At 36.7% G+C, this 22025-nt stretch overlaps 1 protein-coding gene across 2 annotated transcripts in view; it reads right to left on the bottom strand.

The window, feature by feature from the left end:
• The window catches only part of LOC141513075 (membrane cofactor protein-like), a 49970-nt gene that overhangs the window by 15773 nt on the left and 12172 nt on the right, over window positions 1-22025 (bottom strand). For both annotated transcript variants that reach the window (XM_074222557.1, XM_074222558.1), the window contains exons 4-8: window positions 21912-22011; window positions 19841-19926; window positions 16242-16427; window positions 10893-11075; window positions 4588-4644 (exon numbers count right to left, since the gene is read on the bottom strand). In XM_074222557.1, coding sequence (XP_074078658.1) covers window positions 4588-4644; window positions 10893-11075; window positions 16242-16427; window positions 19841-19926; window positions 21912-22011 — 612 coding nt within the window. The remainder of the gene's footprint in view (window positions 1-4587; window positions 4645-10892; window positions 11076-16241; window positions 16428-19840; window positions 19927-21911; window positions 22012-22025) is intronic.

Below are 22025 nucleotides of genomic sequence, written 5' to 3'. Positions count from 1 at the left end.
ACTCACTGAAAACTCATCCTAGTATTCTCAATTTTCTCTGAAAAAGTCCCTTTTAATCTCTTATTAATGATAAACAAGAAATAATCATTATTCCATTCCAAGTCCAACCAATACTCAACCTTTTCAAGTTTGCTGAAGCTTTTTGGTTTTGCTTTGGTATTTAGGGAGGGGGAAAAAAAGGATCAAAGAATAGGACTTCTGGGATAGCTAGGAAACTCAGTGGATAGAGCACTGGCCCTGGAGTCAGGATCACCTGAGTTAAAATCCGGTTTCAGACACCTATTAACTGTGTGATCCTGGGCAAATCACTTAAACCTTACCGCCTCTAAAGCAAACTGGAAAAAAAAAAAGGATCTTTCTTTGGTGTGGATGGGGAATGAAAATGACAACATAGAGAAGGCAGAGTGCTCAATCCTTATTTGGTTTTCTGTTTCCCTTACAAAAGAAGACGCACATTAGAAATGAGAGAATAATAATTACTACCAGGAAGTTACTCAAGTTAAGGAGCTAGCTGACCTTGATGAAATCAGGTTACTTGATCCAGATAACCTATATCCTTGAGTTCAGAAAGAATGGGCAGATAAGTGATTGTTAGGTCACTATCAGTGAAACTTGAAAGATCATGTTAAATAGGAGAAACCATGATATTGAAGAAGGGTCAATGCTGTCCTGACTTTTCACAAAAGGAAAAATAAGAGTCTTTGAACTACAACTTGACTTTTATTACTGAAAAAATACAACAGATCATCAAGAGACTGTTGGCAAACGTCTAAAAAGGGATATGATGATTAAAAGGAGCTAGGCCAGCTAACAGGTTTTAATAAAACTAATCTCATTTCCCTTTTTGATAGGATTACTAAACTAGTAGACTGAGGTGAATTCTATGAATATAGTTTACCATATTTCAACAAAATTTGAAAAAATAACTCAGACTATTCTTATGGAGAAGATGGAAAGACATGGATTAAATAACTCAGCCAGATGGATTCAGAACATGGTTTTTTATGGTTTCAATGTCAATATGGCAGGAGGTCTCCAGTGGCATACTCCAGGCATCTATGCTTTTTAAAACTTTAAATGCCTTGGATGAAGGCAGAAAAAGACTTCTCTTTTCTCTTGTGACCCTTCTTCAATATTGTGGTTTCTCCCATTTAATATGATCTTCACTGACAATCACATATCTGTCTGTTCTTTCTGAACTCATGGACATAAGTCATCTGGGTCAAGTAATGTGAGTTCATTAAAATCATCTAGATACTCTTTCTAGCTCCTTAACTCTATGCAGAGATGATACATTCAAACTTGCAAATGATAGAAATCTGAGAGAGATAGCAATACAAAGGATAATAATCAGGCTCCAAAAGATAGGCTATAACACTGGACTAAATCCAGTAGGATGAAATTCAAATAGGATAAATATAAAATTCTGTACTTGAATAGCAAAAAAAAAAATTACTTCACAAATATAAGGCACACAACAGTTCATAAAAACGTCTGAAGCTTTCATTGGAGTACAAACTTAACATATCAATGGTATAATGCAGTGGACAAAAATCTCACATAACCTTGGGCTGCACTAAGATAAGCAGGGCTTTCAGGATGTGGAGGTGACGGTTCCACTGTACTAGCTTTTCACTGGGCTCTCTCTGGACTAGTGGGCTCACATTTTATGTAGGAGAACACTGACATGTCAGAGTATCTAGGAGGTCAACAAAAAGGGGAGGAAGGGGCCTTGGGTCCAGAACATATGAAAAGTAGTTGAAGAACCTGGGGACAGCCTGGAAAAGAGGAGAATCAAGAGTGATGTGAGATCTATCACTGATATGTCAATTTGAACTTGTTCTACTTTGCCACTGGATAGCATGTGAGTAAGCAAAGAGCTCTAAATTGTAAAGAGAATAAAGTAGGCTTGTTGACAAAGAAACTTCCTAATGATTAGAGAGTGCCAAAAGGGGAATGGTTTGACTACAGAGGGGGTTGGGTCCCCCTCTTTGGAGGTCTTCAAGCAGAGGCTAGACAAGCAATTGGTGAGTATATGAAAGTGGGCTTTTCCTTGGTATATGGGATGACTGTAAATGTGGAGATAATACAACAGCTGAGCAAGTCTCAGTGCAGAAATATGTGAAAGCACTTCCTTCTTCCTCTGTATAGTTGTGGGGCTAGACATGTGTTGGTTAGTTTTGCTCAAGTGTCTTTTCCCCTTCTTTTTAATTTGTTATAGAAGTTTCCACCCTGAAAGGGATATATTCGGAAAGGGGGGTGAGTGATGTAAAGACAACAGATATCAATAAACATTTAAAAAAAAAAACCTGAGGTCTACTTAAAACAAGGGAAGAACTTCCTAGTCATCTCAGAACCATTCTATCCTAGTAGAGAACTTTGATCATAATAGATATTTAATAAGTGTTTGTTGAATGAAGAAATACACCAAACTATATGTATTCCAAAGAATGGAAAGCCCTGGAAGAGTAAGGTAGCTCTGTCATTTCTACAGAGAACAGCCAGAAAGAGCCACTGAACCAAAAGAAGGAATACAGTACCCATTCTTTTTCACTTTACTCCTTACTGATAATATAATATCATCTATAATGTCATAGTGTCTAGGGACATAAAAGATGGTGGGTGAACAGCATCATAAACAACTAAAATTTGCATTAAAATGCTAAATGAGGAAGTACTGAACCTGGACTACTTGAGACAGGTGGTTCTGGTGGGGAAGTGTTCCTAGAAAAGTCGCCCAAAGAAAGGCAGAATTTAAAAAAACCAAAACTTTAAAAACCACTGCTCTAGTTTCATCAGTCTATTGTTAAAATTTTTGAACTTTTGGGGTAGCTAGGTGGCGCAGTGGATAGAGCACCAGCTCTGGATTCAGGAGGACCTGAGTTCAAATCCGGTCTCAGACACTTAATGATTACCTGTGTTACCTTGGGCAAGTCACTTAACCCCATTGTCTTGTAAAAAAAATTGTTTTGTACTTTTAATTTCTAGAAACTAAAACTCCAATATCTCTAATAAACTTGGATTATTATTAATCAATTACTATTTTTTTTCTATTTAACAATTTGCATCATACCATGGAAACTTCACAAACCTATAGTACATTAGTGCTGAACTCCTATGAAAAACTGTAAAAATCAAAATAAATACACATTGAAGGCTATGTTTTTTATATTATATCCCAAAGAAATTCATAGAATCTATACCTTTATCTTATTTGGACAGTACCATATGCATATTCTACTTGGGAATCCTAGATCAAAGATTCTTTCAATTACAGGATTTACTAGTACATAAGAATAACTCCTAACCCAGATATTTTATAGTCTTTTTGTCTGAAGAAAAAAATATAAGGGATAGTTTTATCTCTGTTGACAGGGACTAACATTTATATAAGCATTTAAAGGTTTGTACACTACTTATATGTTATCACATTTGATCCTCAAAAATAATACTCAAGTGCTATGGTCTTCTATAGTAGAAGTATATTTTCCCTTGGACAGAAGCTAAAGGACTGATCAGTGAACTGTCAACCGCCTAAGTCCTTTTTGTATTTACTTCTAGAAAACAGCATTTCTCCCACACTGTCAATTATCATATGTTTTACTCTAACTGCAAATCAAAGGCCCCCCCAACAAGAAAAACAAATTTGGAAGAGGTGAAAAATCATAGCCATTTCCTTTTGAAACTTTGGGGTAGAAGAATGAATGAATGAATGTTGGAAATGGGATAGTACTCATGGGATTTATAAAATTCCTATTTAAGCTTTTTTTATCTAGTGGTGCTTATTTCTTTTTTTTTAATTTTTATTAAAGATATTATTTGAGTTTTACAGTTTTCCCCCAATCTTGCTTCCCATTGAAATCAAAAATATTCAATAGCACTCATAGGATTTATAAAATCCCTATTTAAGCATTTTATCAAGTGGTGATTATTTCAGAAAAGAAAAAGAAATTGAAAATTTTACATATTTATTTGGTAGGATTTTGTGAATTTAATTCTCATTACCTATGTTATCATACCTTCCCTCAGGCCTCATTTTCCTCATCTATAAAACTAGAAGACTGAACTAAACAGCCTCCAAGGCCCCTTCCAGCTCTGATTTGATGACTAATGAGATATCCAGGTATCATTTGCAGAGGTGCTATTCCCATTCATTCTCCTAGCAACAGAAGGATAAGGGAAGGTTCTGAGCAAGATCAGGAGAGGGTATCAGGGGAATGCTAGGAACATTGTAATTTCCAGGCTCAAAGCATCTTTAGCAGTTCAGAACACAACAAACAGACTGAACTCTGAAAAACGAAAAACCCTAGGGTGAATTCTATAAAGTTTAGATGCTGCCCTGTTTACATTACTGAAGATTTAGTCACTACCAAGAGCCATTAAATACCATTAGAAATAGATAAGGGAGAGAAATTGAATCAGTCTTTTTCCTTCCCTTTTCACTACATCTCTTTTCAACACCACCGAATCTGGGGTTCAATGAAGATAATGAATGAACGATGACCCAAAGTACTGTAAGTTTTTTTTTTAACAACATATATCAAAAAATTAAATTTAAAAAATATATTAAATGAGGAAGTACTGAACCTGGATGACTTGAGACGGGTGGTTCTTTAGTGGAAGGAATATCAGGTTCTTGAAATTCTAAAAAAGGAAAGTAGATTATGTCAAAAAGTTTAAGAATCACAGCTCTTATTAGCATAAAGTTATAGTATTGCCTCTTCATTTTCTTAAAAAAGAATTCCTGTAATTTTTCTTTACAGTCTTTACTGTCAACAACTACATATTAAGTGAGTGCTATGAGCAAGGCACAGCATTAAAAGCTGGGGATACAAAGAAAGGGGGGAAAGGTCTCTGCCCTCAAGGACTTTGCTCAACAATCGAATGAGGAGACAATATATATAAACTATGTAAAAAAAAAAAAGGACATACATACACACACACACATAAAGGAAATGAGAGATAATCAACAGAGGGAAGGGTCTAGCATTTAAGGGATAAAGAAAGTCTTTATAGATGAGACAGATCTAGATAGATCTAGACAGATTTTGGCTTCTCCTTTACAGAAGCCAGGGAGGTCAAGAGATGGAGACAGATCATGAATAAGGGAAAGTCAGTAAAAAATGCCTACAGGACAGAGATGGGAGTATCTCAAGGTGGCCAGAAAACTGGAAAATAGAAGAGTCCAGAGGATTTTAAATTGGATCCTGCAGTCAATAAGAAGAGCAATTTTCTACCTGCACTTTAGAAAGATCAGTTTGACAGCTGAGTGAAGAGTAGACTAAAATGGAGAGAGATTACCCAGTAAACAATTGCAAGTCTGAGCATGTACTAGGGTCATTAGTGTCATATAAAGAGATGTTGTGAAGATATAACAGAACTTGGTAACATAATGGATATGAGGGAATAAGAAATAAGTGAAGAGTCAAGGATGATACTTAGACTGTAAGCTTGGTGAATTTAGTAGCTGTACTTTTGAAAGTGACAGGAAAGTTAGGAAGGGAGGAGGCTTGGGGTGATGCAGTTTTGGACATGTTAGGTTTAAGATTTCTATGGGATTTTCAAAATGTTCAATAGGTAGTTGGAAATGAAAAACTAAAGGTCAGGAGAAGGGCTGGAGCTGGAGAAGTAAATTTAAGATTCACCAGAAAAGGGATACATAAATCCATGAGAACTGATGAGACAGACAAAAGAATTAGAAGAGGGAGAAGAGGGCCCTCCACGGAAACCTTGGGAAACATCCAGATAGTGGGCATCACCTGGATGAAGATACAGTAGAGGAGACTGATGAGATGAAGAAAACCAAGAGACTGGATTCACAAAAACCTAAACTATCAAGAAGAGGGAAATCAATAGCATAAAAGGCTGAAAGAGAAGTCAAGAAGGTTGAGAACTGAGAAAAGACTATTAGATTTGACCATCAAGAGATGACTGGAAACTTTGAAGAAAGCAGTTTCAGTTGAATGATGAGATCAGAAGTTAAACTACAGAGAGTTAAAAAGAGAGTGTGAGGAAAGGAAGTGGGAGCACCGATTACTGACGGTTTTTTCAAATGGGTGAACCACAAAAGGGAGGAGAAATATGGGATAATAGCTTAGAAAGATAAACAAATCAAATAAGGGATTTTGGAGGAAGGGGGGGGAGACATGAGAATGTTTCAGGGTATCAGGGAAACAACCAGTAGATGGGTGAGATTGAAGATGAAAGAAAGGTCAATTCCCCAAGAAGGGATGAAATGGGATCATTTCTGCAGGTAGAAAGGCTTTTCTTGGCAAGGAAAAGAACCAATCCTTCATGTGAGACAGGAGTAAAGAAAAGGATAGTATCAGAAGGAATCTGAGTAATGAGTGAGGCATAATGGGCTCAGTTTTTTCCAGTGAAATAAGAGGCAAAGTTCTCAGTTTAGAGAATGAGAGAAGGGAAAGTAACTATAGTTTGAGGAGGGATGAAATGGTCTGAAAAAGCTGCTATGGTGAGTGGGATGGTAAATTAGGGAGATATAGAAAGAATGACTTACAGTAGTGAGGGCCCAGTTAAGATAATGTAATATAAATTGGTAGTGGATTCAGTTAACGTGGCTTTGTGATTTTGTCTAGCTTCATTTAGAACCACTTGAATAGGAACAAAAGACAAGAGCAGGTAGGAATAATCCAAGGCTGAGGTTTGGCACAGAAAGACAAGGAAAAAAAGCACAGAAGGGATTGGAGATCACAGTGTAAATAAAGACCAAAGTTTGGGGCTACAAGAAGAGGGAGAGGTGGAATGACAACTGATTGGGATCAGTGAAAGTATTCATAAACGTGTAAGTGGAATACTTATAAGTGAAGCTCTATGTGTAGCTGAGGTGGGACAGAGAATCAGATCATGGAAAAAGAACAAGTTGAAGAATGAGGAGGTGAGGGTACCATGTTGAAGTCCCCTAGGATGAGGACAGGAGTTGGGGAGTAGAAAGATGTGTCAGGTAGAATTCTCTAGATGTTGCTAGAAAACATCCATTAGAATCTTAATTAGGTAGATGTGGAGTGAGTAAAATTCAAAGGTGATGGTAGACATAAAGGGATGGCACAAAAGAGGCCAAAGGAGCAGGGAGAATCTCAAATCCCCCAACCATGATCAGTGAGTCAAAGGGTGAAAGTGAAAGTACAACCAGGACTAGAAAGGATGGACAGGTCAGCTGTGTTATCAGAAGGGAACCAGGTTTCTCTAAAATGCAAGAAGATGGAAAAAATGGAAAAGGAAAAGGTTTAAGAGGAAAGCAAAGTTTATCCCTATATAGCTACTAGCATTCCAAAAGCAGAGTGGAAGGAATGGGCAGATCTTTAATGGGACCCTGAAGCAGTATACAGAAGAAGACAGGGGACAGTAGGGTAGAGAAAATAAGAGTTTACATTTAAGGTAGGGATAAAGAATCACTAGAAATCTGGTCTGAAAGCAAATCTGAACTGTGTTTGAAACATCTGAGTTTTCTTGCACTAAATAAACACAAACTATATAAATACAATGGAAATAGAAAGTCTTATTCTGGGGAGAATGAAAGTGATCACTAAAACTATAAAAATGAGCAAGTGTCCTCAAATAATCAGCAATAATTAAGGTGAGCCTTGAAAAATATTAACAATTAAATCAGGATACAATGGCAAAATATATGTACCACTGCAAATGAATACTAGTTGCACATGGGACAAACAATGATTTTTCTAGTCACTATGTTTTCTTCCTCATATTAGAAGTAGCAAAGTGGGTAAGAGCCAAGATGGCAACAAGAAAAGATCGAGTCTTAGGCGCTCTCTGATATAACTTATAAACTAAGGACTCTAACAAAACTTTCGAGAGACAGAACCCACAAAGGGACCCAGCGAGGCAGTTATCCTACTCAAGGTAACCTGGAAAAGAGCAGAAAGGCTCTGCTCCCCGGGGTCGGAGGGGCTGCCCGCCAGAGCGAAATAACTTCAGCCTCGCGGAGGCAGCCCCAGGGCACTGGGAGCCCCAGCTCACAGCAGCGGGGGGAGTCTCCTGAGCTACACCCCAGGGAGCACCAGGCACAAAGTGGGGGAACAGCGGGGGACCTCTGCCAGAGCGAGCACGTGGAGCCCAGCCCTCGGGGCACACAGGGAGCAGCATGGCCACAGCAGCCCAGAAGCAGGTGGAGCCAGTAAGCAGGAGCCCCCAGGACATGAGCCCATTGAACCTAGGGAGGGGAGTGAAGAGAGACTGCAGAGCTCTGTCCTCTGTCCCTGGAACAGGACTCTGGGGCTCTGACCACATTCAGATCCTGATCCCAGTCTAGGCCCCCCCCCCACCTCAACCCCATGGCAGAGGGAGCCCATATGGTAATTCACAAACCAGGAGGGAGGACAGAGCCTCACATACTGAGACCCTTGTGGGAGTGTCCCAAAACCAGGCCCAGGCTGGGAAAATGAGCAAACAGAGAAATAAGAGGAAGACAATTGAGAAATATTTTGCAAATGAGCCCAAGAAGGATCAAAACACTCAGTCTGAAGATGAGGAAGCACAAGCTCCTGCATCTAAAGATTCCAAGAAAAACAGAAATTGGGCTCAGGCTATGACAGAGCTCAAAGACTTTGAAAATCAAATGAGGGTGTTAGAAGAAAAACTGGGAAAAGAAAGGAGAGAGATGCAGGAAAAACATGAAAATGAAGTCAGCAGCTTAGTCAAGGAAATCCAAAAAACTGCTGAAGAAAATAGCATGCTGAAAACCAGCTTAGGTCAAATGGATAAAACAGTTCAAAAAGTTATTGAGGAGAAGAATGCTTTAAAAAGCAGAATTGGCCAGATGGAAAAAAGAGATAAGAAAACTCTCTGAAGAGAACAAATCCTTCAGACAAAGAATAGAATTCAGGGAGATTGATGAATTTACCAGAAATCAGGAATCAATACTTCAAAACCCCAAAAATGAAAACTTAGAAGAAAATGTGAAATACCTCACTGATAAAACAACTGATATGGAAAACAGACTTAGAAAAGATAATTTAAAAATTATTGGAATACCTGAAAGTAATGATCAGGAAAAGAGCCTTGACATCTTTTTCAAAGAATTACTACAGGAAAATTGCCCTGATATTCTAGAAGCAGAGGGCAAAATAGAAATGGAGAGAATCCACTGATCCCAAAAAACCAACCCCTAGGAATATTATAGCCAAGTTCCAGAACTCCCAAGTCAAAGAGAAAATACTACAAGCAGCCAGAAGGATACAGTTCAAATATCGTGGAGCTGCAGTCAGGATCACACAGGACTTAGCAGCAACTACCTTGGAAGCTCGTAGGGCTTGGAATACAATATACCAGAAGGCGAAAGAGCTTAGAATGCAGCCAAGAATGAACTACCCAGCAAGGCTGAATGTCCTCTTACAAGGAAAAAGATGGACTTTCAATGAACCAGGAGAATTTCAAATGTTCCTTTTGGAATGGCCAGAGCTGAACAGAAGGTTTGATCTTCAGATACAGGACTCAGGTGAAGCATAGAGAGTGGAGAAGGGGAAAATATGAGGGACTTAATGATGATGAGCTGCATGTATTCCTGCACAGAAAAGACACTGATAATACTCATATGAACCTTCTCAGTTAACAGAGCAGGTAGAAGGAGCTTTTATAGTTGAAGCACAGGAGAAAGCTGAATTCGAAGATAAACTATGGTGTAAAAATGGAGTCAATAGAAAAAAGGGGAAATGTAATGGGAGAAAGAAAAAGGAGAGAGGGAATAGGCCAAGATATTTCATATAATAAGATTTTTCTTTATTACAATGAGCTATTGCAATGATATAGAAGGGGGGAGGCAAGGGGGAATGAGGGAACCCTTGATCTCATCAGAGGTGGCTAGGAGAGGAAACAGCATATATACTCAATGGGGTATAGACACCTGGAGTAAGAAGGAGGGGGGGAGCAGGGGGAAGGGGTGGGGATGTGAATAAAGGAGGAGAGGATGGACCATGGGGGGAGAATGGTCAGATATAACACATTTTCTTTTTTACTTCTTGCAAGGGGCTGGGATTGGAAAGCCTGTCCAGGACCTTAGGGCCAGGTGGAGGCTAGGCCTAAGGGGTGGTATGGGGGCTCAGGGCCTCTTGGCCCCAGGACCAGGGATCTGCCTGCTGCGCCACTCAGCTACCCTACAACAGAGTCAGAGTGAAAGGAGAGAGAAAATATAGTACATGGTAGTGAAGAAATACAAAAGGAAGGAGTTGCAATCAGCAATGGCAACGTTGGAAAAATATGGAAGTAACTTTTGCGATGGACTTATCATAAAGAATGCAATCCACCCGTGACAGAGTTGTTGGTGTTGGAACAAAGACTGAAGCACATTTATTATTATTATTATTTGGGGGAGGGTGCAGGGCAAATGGGGCTGGGTGGCCTACCTGGAGACGCAAAGCAGGGTGATCGGTGGTTGTCTAAGGCCAGATTTGGACCTGGGTGCTCCTGGCTCAAGGGCCAGTGCTCTGTCCGCCACCCAGCCACCTATACTATTATTACTATTTTATTTTATTTGGGGTCTTTTTTTCCCTTCTTTTTTGGTTTTTGCAGGGCAGTGGGGACCGGATGGCTTGCATGTCACACGGCTGGGTGATTGTTGGGTCTACGGGGCTGGATGTGGGCTCAGGTGCTAGTGGCTCCAGGGCTGGTGCTTCGTTCATTTCACCACCTGGCCATACCTACAATTATTACTATTATTTTTTTTAATTTTAATTTTTTTTCTCTCCCCTTTACTTTATTGATCAAGCAAGTCTATATTTATGGGGGGAGGGGGTATTTCGTTTACTATTAAACAAGAATATTTTATTAATGTAAAAAAACATTTGTAGAAAATGAGAATAAAAAATAAAAAATAAAAAAAAGAAGTAGCAAAGTAAAAGAAATGAAACTTATTTTTGTACCTTTATAACAAACTGGAAGTTCAGGGCTCCAATTATTATCAGCTTCACAGGTAATTTTGTCATTATTCTTTAAGGTATAACCTTCATTACATTGGAAAAGAATTGCATCCTTATATTTATGAATAGATCCAAATCCTGTTAACTGTTTTGCATGTTCAACTTGTGGAGTTTTACATCTGACTTCTACAAAAGAAAATTTTTAAAGTTTTTGAAACTTTGAAGAACCAGTAGTAAATCAATAGATGATGTGTATGATAGTACCTCAAGGACAGAAAAAGCAGAAATGAAAAACTATTCATGACAAGAAAATTTAAAATAAATGAACATAATTAACATTTTTAAAATATAAAGTAAATGTCATTTTGATTCCAACTCTATCACATTCCAAAGAACTGGAGGTGTAGTACTTAGGATCTAATTAGTACTTAGCTGTACTAAGGGTCCTTAGGATCACATTTGTTCTCTCCTACTTAAGATGTCTAGGGCTTGGACAAATCACCTCCCCTCACTGGGACTTAATTTTCTCATCTATCAAATCTCATCTACAAAATAAATGATGTCCATACTTTACTTCAAGCTCTTAAATTCTGCAATGTAATAAATTCTCATTTCAGGGGCAAATGCCATCATTTAAAATGTTTTTTCTTATATTCAGTTCTTAAGTCTCTACCTCTCTCCCTTTCCAGACCCCTCTCAACCCTTGAAAAAGCAAGAAATACAAAATCAATTATACAGGTGAAGTCAAGCAAAACATTTCCATATTAGTCTTGTCACAAGAGGGGGAAAAACAGCAAGAAAAATAAAAGGAAAGAATGTATGTCTCAATCTGTACTCTGAGTTCATCAGATCAAGGATTTGAAGGTAGAGATAAATTCTTTGGAATTGTCATGGAACATTGTACTGATCAAAATAGCTATCAAAATAGTTCATTCTCATTAGAATTCTGCTGTTACTGTATTGAATGTTCTGCTCATTTACTTTTCCAAGGGGTTCATATATATTTTCCCAGGGTTTTTTTCTCTGCTTGTCATTTCTTATACCACAAAAGTAATCTATCACAATCATATACCACAACTTGTTCTGCCATTCCCCAATTGGTGGGCATCCTTTCAATTCTGCCCCACCCCGACCAACTTCCCCGAGTTTCCCATTATCCTTCTAATTTTGGCTGCTTTGGTTTTGGGGGCGGGGGGGGGGGGAACCTTTTAACTGAATGTAAGCCAAGTTAGCCATTGCACATCTCATGATCCTCTCCATTTCTTATTTAGTCACAAATTCTTCCCTTATTGATGAATGTGAAAGTATTTTGTTTATCTTACTTTCTATGTCTCAATCACATACCAATCTGAATTTACCTTTGGCATGAGGTATGTGAGAAATTGTCTATGCCTTGTTTCTGCTGAAATGATCTTCAGTTTTCCCTGCAGTTTCTGTCAAATAATGAGTTCTTGATCCAATGCTTGGATCTTGGGGTTTATCAAACATGAAGTTACTGCAGTTATTTACTAATGTATAAAGGTAGGTCTACTTCTTATCTAGCACCAGATTGTAATGTGACTACTGCTCTCTGGTATAATTTGAGATCTGGTACTATTACAAGGTTGCCTTCCTTTACTTTTTTATTCCCCTACTGAAGAGGTTCCTTGATATTCTTGGCCTTTTGTTTTTCCAGATAAACTGCTATTTTTTTAAACTCTATAGAATAACCCTTTGGTGGACTGGGATGGGCAAATGATGTTTTAGAGTTAACTTTTCTTATTCATTCATTTTTTTAATCTTCTCTTGTGTTTGGCTCTGGACTTATTGAATTAGGTGTTCAATAAATGTATGCCAAGTTGAATTAAGTGTGGTTCACGAAATGGTTTTTTGGAAGGTTTTTTCATGGTGAGCTGATGGGTCAATGAAGCAGTTTATATAATTTATGATAAATCCCTACCACTAATTAAAGTAATAAAATTTTGTAATGAACTTTTCAGTTTTCTGTATTTTTCAGTGACAAGATGGAGTGGTCTGTGAAAAGAAATATATATATATATATATATATATGTTGCTTTTTGAAATTTCTTGAGATACAGGCAGTTTGTAAAAGATAAAAACTTCTAGGGTGAACTAAGGAAACTCATCTTCAAAAATATAAAGGAAAACAAATGATAGATTTCTCTTTAAAAACAGAAAATAATAAAATTCAAATGAAAATAAATTTTCTGTGATAAGAACATATGGGTCTTAAAGGGATATAAAATGTAAAAATATCCTACATTCTAAGGATCAAAGGAGTTTCAGTCTGAAGGGACGTAGAAAAGCAATTAATTAAAGCCTTTGCTTTACAAATGAGGACCCAGAGAGGAGGCATCCCAGAAGGTGTCACCAGGCACTTGAGCAGAGAGAACATGTACTTCCAACTAGCAATCTCCCACATTTCTCTTCACTGCTAAAGAGACAATGCAGTAGAAAGGAGCAATGAATTACGAATTTGATTATCACTTCACTTCTGGCTCTCAGTTTCCTTATGTGTAAAAATGAAGAGCTTAATCAGATGATAATAAAATTGCTTCTAGCTCTAAATTCTGGAACCTAGGATTGAAAATGAAGTGGAACACTCAGTTTTGAAAAGTCTCTTAAAGATCAGAGCACTAATTACCTGTATACTATACTTTATTACTTGAAACAAAGGTGAATCAAACGAATTTGGTTTCTCATAAATGAGGAACATGATATGTGCTACCTTCTCATATGTGTGTGTGTGTGTGATTTTTCACTTTGTATATGGGCAGTCCTTTAAAGTAGATCTGATTCTCATCATGGAAAATTATCTGACAGCAAAATGGAAGGAAAAGATTTAAATATTAAATCACATACAAATGCAATAAAAATCTCAATTACTATATTTTCCCTGACCCCTTTACTCACTGGGAAAGGAGGAAGTATAGCTCAGTCAATAGGTTTATGTGAAGACTGTGGGAACTAGATTGGCTGGGCAAGAGGTTGGAGGTAAAGAAAAAAGATATGACAGGGAAATAAACACTAGGTTTTTCTCTACCCCATCATAAATGATATTCTGCACCCTGTTCTTATTCCTATCATAAAAATAAACACCTGCACTGTGTAGCACTCATATTTCAAATTTCCCAGAAATCCTGATCTAATGATATTATTTTTGAAATATCACATGACAGTCGAGATATTACACCTACCCTGATGTCCAACCAATCTTCTAACCTACTCTGCTCACTCAAGGGTCTGACTCATCTTGCCCCTAAACTCTCACAATATATGTCTTGTAAGTGTGGGAAGGGAGGGATTAGAGCTATAGATCAAGTACAATGGGAACTTGAGCCTGCCAACTTTTGCCTATATATACAGTGGGGAAATAGTTTTGATCTTTTAAATACATTTATTATTTTTAGCATTAATTTTTTTTAAAACTTTGAAGTTCAAATTTTCTTCTTCCCTTCTCACCCCTCCTATTCCCATTGACAGGGCAAGAATTGTAACATTATATGTGAAATTTTGCAAACACATTTCCGTATCAGTCAAAAAAAAAAGGGAAGGAAGGAAAATTTTAAAAGTGAAAAAAATTATGCTTCAATCTGCACTCAGACTCCATCCGTTCTCTCTCTGGAAGTGGGTAGCATTTTGCATCATAAATCCTTTGGAATTATCTTGGATTAATGTATAGATCAGAATAGTTAAATCAATCACAGTTGATTATTGCATAATATTGCTGTAACTATTTACAATGGTCTCCTGGTTCTGCTCACTTCATTTTATATCAGTTAAAATCCCAGAGGTTTTCTGAAACCATTCTGAACATTCCTTATAGCACCATAGTATTCCATCACAAATCACTCCCCAAATTGATGGACATTCTTTCAACTTCTAATTCTTTGTCACCACAAAAAGGTTTCCTTTGAACTCTTTGGGATAAAAGCCTAGTAATGGAATTGATGGGTCAAAGGGTCCCAGCTTTATAGCCCTTTGGTCATAGTTCCAAATTGCTCCCTAGAATTAGATCAGGTTACTATTCTACAATGGAGAAATAATTTAAAGGGGGTTTTTGTTTTGTTTTGCTTTACTACTAGAAAAAATACTTGTTAATCTCACTATGTTAAAAATAAAAGACATCTGACTGTGGAGGGTTGGACGAGATCCTAGATATAAAACAATTTTGTCAAGTCCTGCCTGAAACTAAAATATCATCAAGTTTACACTTATAGGTTTTTTCTCTTGATTTACAAATTTCTAAATATTCAGAATTGCGGGTAAAACCTAGATAAGAGTATAATTTTAATGTCAGGATTCAGGAAGGTTAGTAAAAAAGTTATCTAATGGAAATATAGAAATAAAAACCAAATAAAATGGAAACAAAACCAAAATCAGATCAAAATTATGCCTTCTATACAGAGGTTCAACTTTTTAACTCTTCTGGGTCTCATGCTCAAGAAAATCCCATCAAGCACTGCATACAGAATTCAATACTCATTCATGACAATGCAACCTACACCATCAAGGAGCACAACAATAAATGCAAAATGAGTTACATCATGCCTTATAAAAATAAAAAATAAGGGACTCAAAAGGCATATTCTAATGTTTTTTTAAGAAATTTTATATTATTACCAGCTATTAAAAACTTTCCTGATATGCAACAAGATTAACTTAGAACTTGTTAACACAATTGTTTAAATTTGGCTCTCTTAAAGTATTTAAAGTAATTGAAGAAAACGATGTTCCTACCTTAAATTTAACCATGCCTATAGTCTAAAATTTCTAGCTTGGTTTAAGTGACTAAGAAGGCATTTTTCACCAGAGTAGATAAGTATCCTATTATGAGCTCTAGTTCTTTGGGTGATGAATAAACTTCTTTAAAAGTGAATCAGCAAACTTCACTTTATTTAGAATGATGATGACAAGTGACAGAAATATACACCTACCACATAGGGATAGTAAATGAAAATTTTCATTCCATTTGTAGTGATATTCTCAAAATTAGTAGTGAGTTTTTTAGGTGGAAATATTGTACAGATTTTTTTCTCAAATTGAACCCTAATCAAATACTTTGAATATCTATATGGTCTTGTTACACTCTCCAAAAAACATGAACTATACAGATCATCTTCAGAATATATATATAACATTTTATATATTCAGAATATATAACAACATTTTCGGAAAGAGTCAGCTTTTATTCTATAGTTTCCATTCTGAATTAAAGTCAGATTTTAAAAGAAGCATGAGACATAGACATTCTTTCTATTCATATACAATGCTAAACCCAAAATGATTATTTTGCAAATTAGTCTTCTATTTATAGATCAAGAAGAAAAAAACACTAAAGAAATCCATTACCTTTACAAAGAGGAGGTGACTTATTCCATTGTCCATCTTTATTACAAAATATGGTGGCATCTCCAATAAGTGAGAAGCTATCTTCCTTACACTGATAAGTCACTGTCTCAAGATAGTTAAAGAAATCCTTGAAGTCATCATTGTGCTTACCATTGAGGACATCTGGAGGTGGTGCACAAGTCTTAACTTATGGGAAAGAAAAAAACTAAATGTAAGAATTTCTCTTTTATTCACTTGTTAAACCAAAAACATTACATTCAAGAGGTCAGAAAACCTTACCCACTTAGCTGAAACTCAACCTAAGTTGCACTGATCATCATTACTACAGTTTGCTTGGCAGGACAGAGAGGGAGATGGTGATCTTTCTTCTAGTCCTGGAAACAGGCTGTGCCAGGCTCTAGTTGAGAACATTATGGGGACTGCCCTAAGAAAGCTTTTGTACTCAGTAAGAAAAAGATAAGTTTTGCTTTGGAAAAAAGATCCAGTCAACAGAAGAAAAGGCTGAGGTCATTCTTGTTAGACATAAGGACATTTATTTACCTGTAGCTCTGTACAGTGAATATGGTTTCCAAGAAACACAAAACTATACAAAAGCTTAGTGAAATCAGAGGAGGGAGAAGGTGAGATATTTGAAGAGTGTGGATCCATAAGCAGAAGAAAAGGAGTTGTGAAGCTTCCCTACTGCTATTATGGGCACCACCATCCTCCCAATTACCCAGGGTAACAACCATGGAATTTATCTTTACCTATGCTTCTCCCAAACCCCTCCCCTCATAACTAATAACTTTCTAAGTCTTGCCAATTCTACCTTCACATCTCTGATATTCATTCTTTTCTGCAACATGGTCAGTAATCTAGATCAAAGCCTCAGCACCTTTTATACCAATCTTGATGTGATTTTGTATATTCTGTCCCTTGTGCATGAAATCCCTTCCTCAGCTCTCACTCATCACTCCAACTCACCTCCTATAAAAATAGACATTTCTTAGATTCCTTCTATTACTTTAAAGTTCAGCTCAGGTGGTATTCTCCTCTGGAAATCCTTTCCTGATCTCCGAATTATTAGTTTGCCCTCTCCTTCCTCAAATTATCTTATATTTACTTTTCTGGGTAAAATCCTAGAGGGCAGTTTTGTTTTTGTTTTGATTTCAATGCTTTTGACTTTTCACATAATAGGTATTTAATAAATATCTGCTGCTCTAAAAACAGGAATAAACTGAAGGGAACAAAGTCTGACTAGAATCCTAGTCTCCAAATTTAAAAAGAGCTTTCTAAACTTTTTGTCATTTCACTATGACAAAAAAAATCCTGAATTTCACCATTAAAGAGATTAATACAGGTAGTAAGTAACCAACTTCTTTTTAGAACACAAATTTCTCCAAAGGGCTTAATAAACAATCAGCATCTTGCCTCTAATCCCATCTCTCTTCTTTGTTAGCTTCCCTGTATCTGTGGAGGACATCCAAGTTTGCAGCTCATCATCCTGAACTCTTTACTCTTTCTCATCCCTACATCCAATTAGTTAATTTCTATTTCTGACCCTTTCTCTTCATTCACATGACATCATCATAATCCAAATCCATAGCACCTCTTAACCTGGATTATTGTTACAGCCTTCTGAGAGAAATAATTATTAATAACCAATTATGGGGGAGATCTAGGTTTCTTCCTGTCCTATTTCTTGTTACAAATCCAATGTTTAAAAGATATTACTGACTTCTGCCAAAAATCTCTATCTCCCCTTGAGATCTCTTATAACCTAGATTGAATCCCTGTGCACTGTGTTCTACTCGGGTTTGGATAGGGATAAATTCTTTGATTATAATGCCCAAGACTGGGGTGATTTGGAAGTAAAAGACTAGATCAAAGTCATGTCCTTCAGTCCTTCATTAGAATAGGTCACCTCTCAATATAATATTAATTATCACTCATTAATTGCTAACCAGAGTTGATGTCCACCCTCAGGAATCCCCACTCTTTCAAGGGCTTAAATATAAGCACTGATTGGGATCCATAATACATCTTCAATGTGAGAGAGCCAAATGAATATCCTTTCATTAATAAGGTGCTAGCACTGGGATGGCTAGGTGGCACAGTGGATAGAGCACCAGCCCTGGAGTCAGGAGTACCTGGGTTCAAATCCGGCCTCAGACACTTAATAACTACCTGTGTGACCTTGGGCAAATCACTTAACTCCATTTGCCTTGCCAAAAAAAACAAAACAAAACTAAAAAAAAAAATGTGCTAGCATTAATAATAATTACCCAGAAATTATGCCTCACAAACTTTTTATACATCACACTTTTAACCATACATCCAGTTTCTCAATTCTCTTATCTACTCTTCAGAGTTGCCAAAATAATCTTCCTAAACACAGTCTGGTCATTTAACTACCTAGTTAAAGAAATATCAATAGATCATTATTTTTTTTTTTTTTTGGCAAGGCAAATGGGGTTAAGTGGCTTGCCCAAGGCCACACAGCTAGGTAATTATTAAGTGTCTGAGACCGGATTTGAACCCAGGTACTCCTGACTCCAGGGCCGGTGCTTTATCCACTGCTCCACCTAGCTGCCCCAGATCATTATTATCTTGAGGATTAAGATAATACCAACTCTTTACCTGAACACTTAAAAGCCTTTCACAGTCTGGTTCCAGTCTCCATTTTCAGACTTATTTCAAATTACTCCTTTCATTGGGTTCTAGCTGAACTCTGAATTCCATTTCTTACCTTCATATCTTTAGGTTTCCCCTTGTGCCTGGAATGATTGCCTTTCTCATTTGCAATATTCTTTAGGTTTTCTCTAAGGTCAAGGTCAAATTCAGGTGCTATCCTCCTTCTCAAACAAGATAAGGCTTTTCCCAATTTCTCTAGTTGTTAATGCCTCTCATTTCTTAACTCATGATTACTTCATGTTATACCCCATCTTCCTCTTAACTCTGCCCCCTCCCCCCGTCCGCCCCAGAAGGCAGAATTGTTCTTTCTCTTCATATTCATGGTGTTCAGCACACTGTGTTCTACACCACTGGCACTTAATAAATATTTGTATTACTGAACTGAAACATTCAGTGTGAATTTGTTCCAAATGTTTTGTTCTAGTTGAAATGGCAACATGAAAGGAATAGGATATCTGACTTCAGAAAAGGGGAAGAGGGGCAAATTTGGGAGTATTTTGGAAGGTAGGTCTGGATACAGTGCCAGAGTCTTTGGACAGCATGAAGAACACTAAGAGATGGGAGGGTGTGAAAAAAAAAAGAGAAGTGTTTACTTCTAAATTTTGCTTTGGTTTTGTCTTTTCCTCAAGAAATGACACTCTTTCCTCTAAATTTTTAAGACATACAATTCAAGTTAGAATTATTAATGTAAGTCAGTTATAACATGATTAAATGTATTTTGATGAACTAACCTAGGACACTGTTATAAGGTTACAAATGAATATTAGAAACATAATCAATTTATAAATTGGAGATTACTGCACTTCTATATTAGTGATGGTTTGAGAATTTCAGCATGAATTTCAATTTACATATGGAATAACAGAACTATTTACAAATATTCATCCAAAAAACTTTTTAAACAAATAAATTCATTATTTACTTACTTTGGCAAACTGGAACAATACCACTCCATACAACATTATTTCCATCAATCTCACAGAGGCTACTAGTTTGACCTATTAAAGTATAACTGAACATAAGAGGAAATGTTATTGAACAATATGACTTCTAGGATAAACAGGGAGGTTGGTATGTACTTCTATCTTACAGATACACCAAAGCTTTTGATAAAGGTTCAAGAATACATCATAGAAGTGGCAACTGAAATTCCTACAATTTAACAAATAAAGACACCTATAGTGACCCCAAACAACCCTTAATTATGCAAACAAATTTAACATGAATCTAACCTTGCTAGATATTTCTTAATGTCCCCCCTTATTTTTTTTTAAGTGGCTTGCCCAAGGCCACACAGCCAGGTAATTATTAAGTGTCTGAGGCTGGATTTGAACTCAGATACTCCTGACTCCAGGGCCAGTGCTCTATCCATTGAGCCACTTAACTGCCCCTAATGTCCCCTTATGTTTAAAATTTCTGTGCATTTTTCTACCTATCTGCCCACCTAATTTTATACATTATTCCATGGCTAGTCATTTCTTTTATGAAATCCTCCTTTGCCATCTCAACCAAGAATGATCTCTAGAAATCGTAGTACCCATTTGTTTAAGTTTATTTAATGTATTACTATCATACCAATCTTATTCAAATAATCAACTTTTTTTATATACCTGTACTATACCTATCCAAAAAGACTATCAGCTACTTGAGGCTAGGGACCAGTACGTACCAGTATGTATTACAGCATATATTTATTTAGCAGCTACAGCATACAAACTATCTATTAATTCAGTTGGATTAGTATCTAGGAAGGACAGTTAATGAAAATTCTTTTACAGGGTTATCCATTTCCACTGTTCTGTTAATTTTTTCATATTACTGATGTAGAGAAAACACTTAAGTTACATGAGGACTCCAATTTTCTCTGTCTCCAATGTCTCATATAAAACATGTATAAGACTTTTATTAAACATTTTTTAATAAAGTGAACTAAATTACAATTAATTATACTACAATTTCTTGCAATAAAGAACTCAGTTCTCTCCAACATTTGCTTTGAAATTATTCTGAAGAGAAAAAAAGCAGTTCTTGAAGCATTCCTTAGACAACAGCAGTCTAATATATTGGTGGATCACAGTTAAACAATTGATAACCATTCAGGCTATAAGCCATTGAAAGACTCCCTGCTCCTGGTTCATTAAAGGCATTTTCAGCAGAGAGAAGGCAAGTTAACACTTTCACAGGTCTTACCCCAGCAGCCTCTTTTATGAATGCCTTCCAAAGAAACAGAAAATTCCTTTGTAAACACCTTCGTAAAATAAAATGCCTCTTGGGTAGAAGTTCAAGTTAAACAAGACTGCCCCCCCTTTCAATAGGCTCAGATGACTATCTCTGACAAAAATGTCAGTGATCAGTATTAAACTAGATATTTGCAATAAGGCTATAATTACAATTCCTTATGACAGTCAAAAGGATGAAAGGATAGAGATTGGACCTCTCAGATGAATTAATTCCCTCACCCAGTATAATAGCCTATATATTCCATCCTTTAGCTTCTTTCATTTTTCTTGGAACAGGGAAAAAATATATTGCAAATAGCAGGAAATATGAAGAGAAATTCTATTATAATATTATTTTCATGTTATTAATGTAATGAAATGAGGGTATAACTAAATACTAAAATGCCTCAGTAATCTATGATTTCATTAGTGTGCATGAGTTCTCCACCAAAACAAACACAACTCCTTCTACATCTTAATAAAGAACCTTTGAGAGTCATGGTCAAAAAATATTCATCACCTTAAGTCCTTCAAGTAATGCCACTTCCAAACTTTGCTAGGCTTGCCTTTGAGCCCCTGACATACAAGCCACCACTGGGCTATGGCACAATGCCCATACAGGATAATGGGAACTGAAGAACGTGCGTTGGCACTGTCTTCAAGAATCACTCAGATGAGTATGCCTATTATTAGTGGATGTTTTACAAGCCCTAAAAACAGAGAAACAAAATAACAAAACTAAATAAGTCAAACCCTACTTCCTTAAGAGATAACTTACCCTTCATCACAAATATATGTAATACGTGAACCATAAAGGAAGCCATTTGGGCTTTCAAATCGTCCATTAGTTAAGGGTTCTGGATGTGGGCATGATTTTCCTGATTAAAAAAAA

Source organism: Macrotis lagotis, chromosome 2 (assembly GCF_037893015.1).
Source record: "Macrotis lagotis isolate mMagLag1 chromosome 2, bilby.v1.9.chrom.fasta, whole genome shotgun sequence".
Lineage (NCBI taxonomy): Eukaryota > Metazoa > Chordata > Mammalia > Peramelemorphia > Peramelidae > Macrotis > Macrotis lagotis.
The sequence above is the reverse complement of the archived record's forward strand: the minus strand, read 5'-3'. Positions and strand labels throughout refer to the sequence as shown.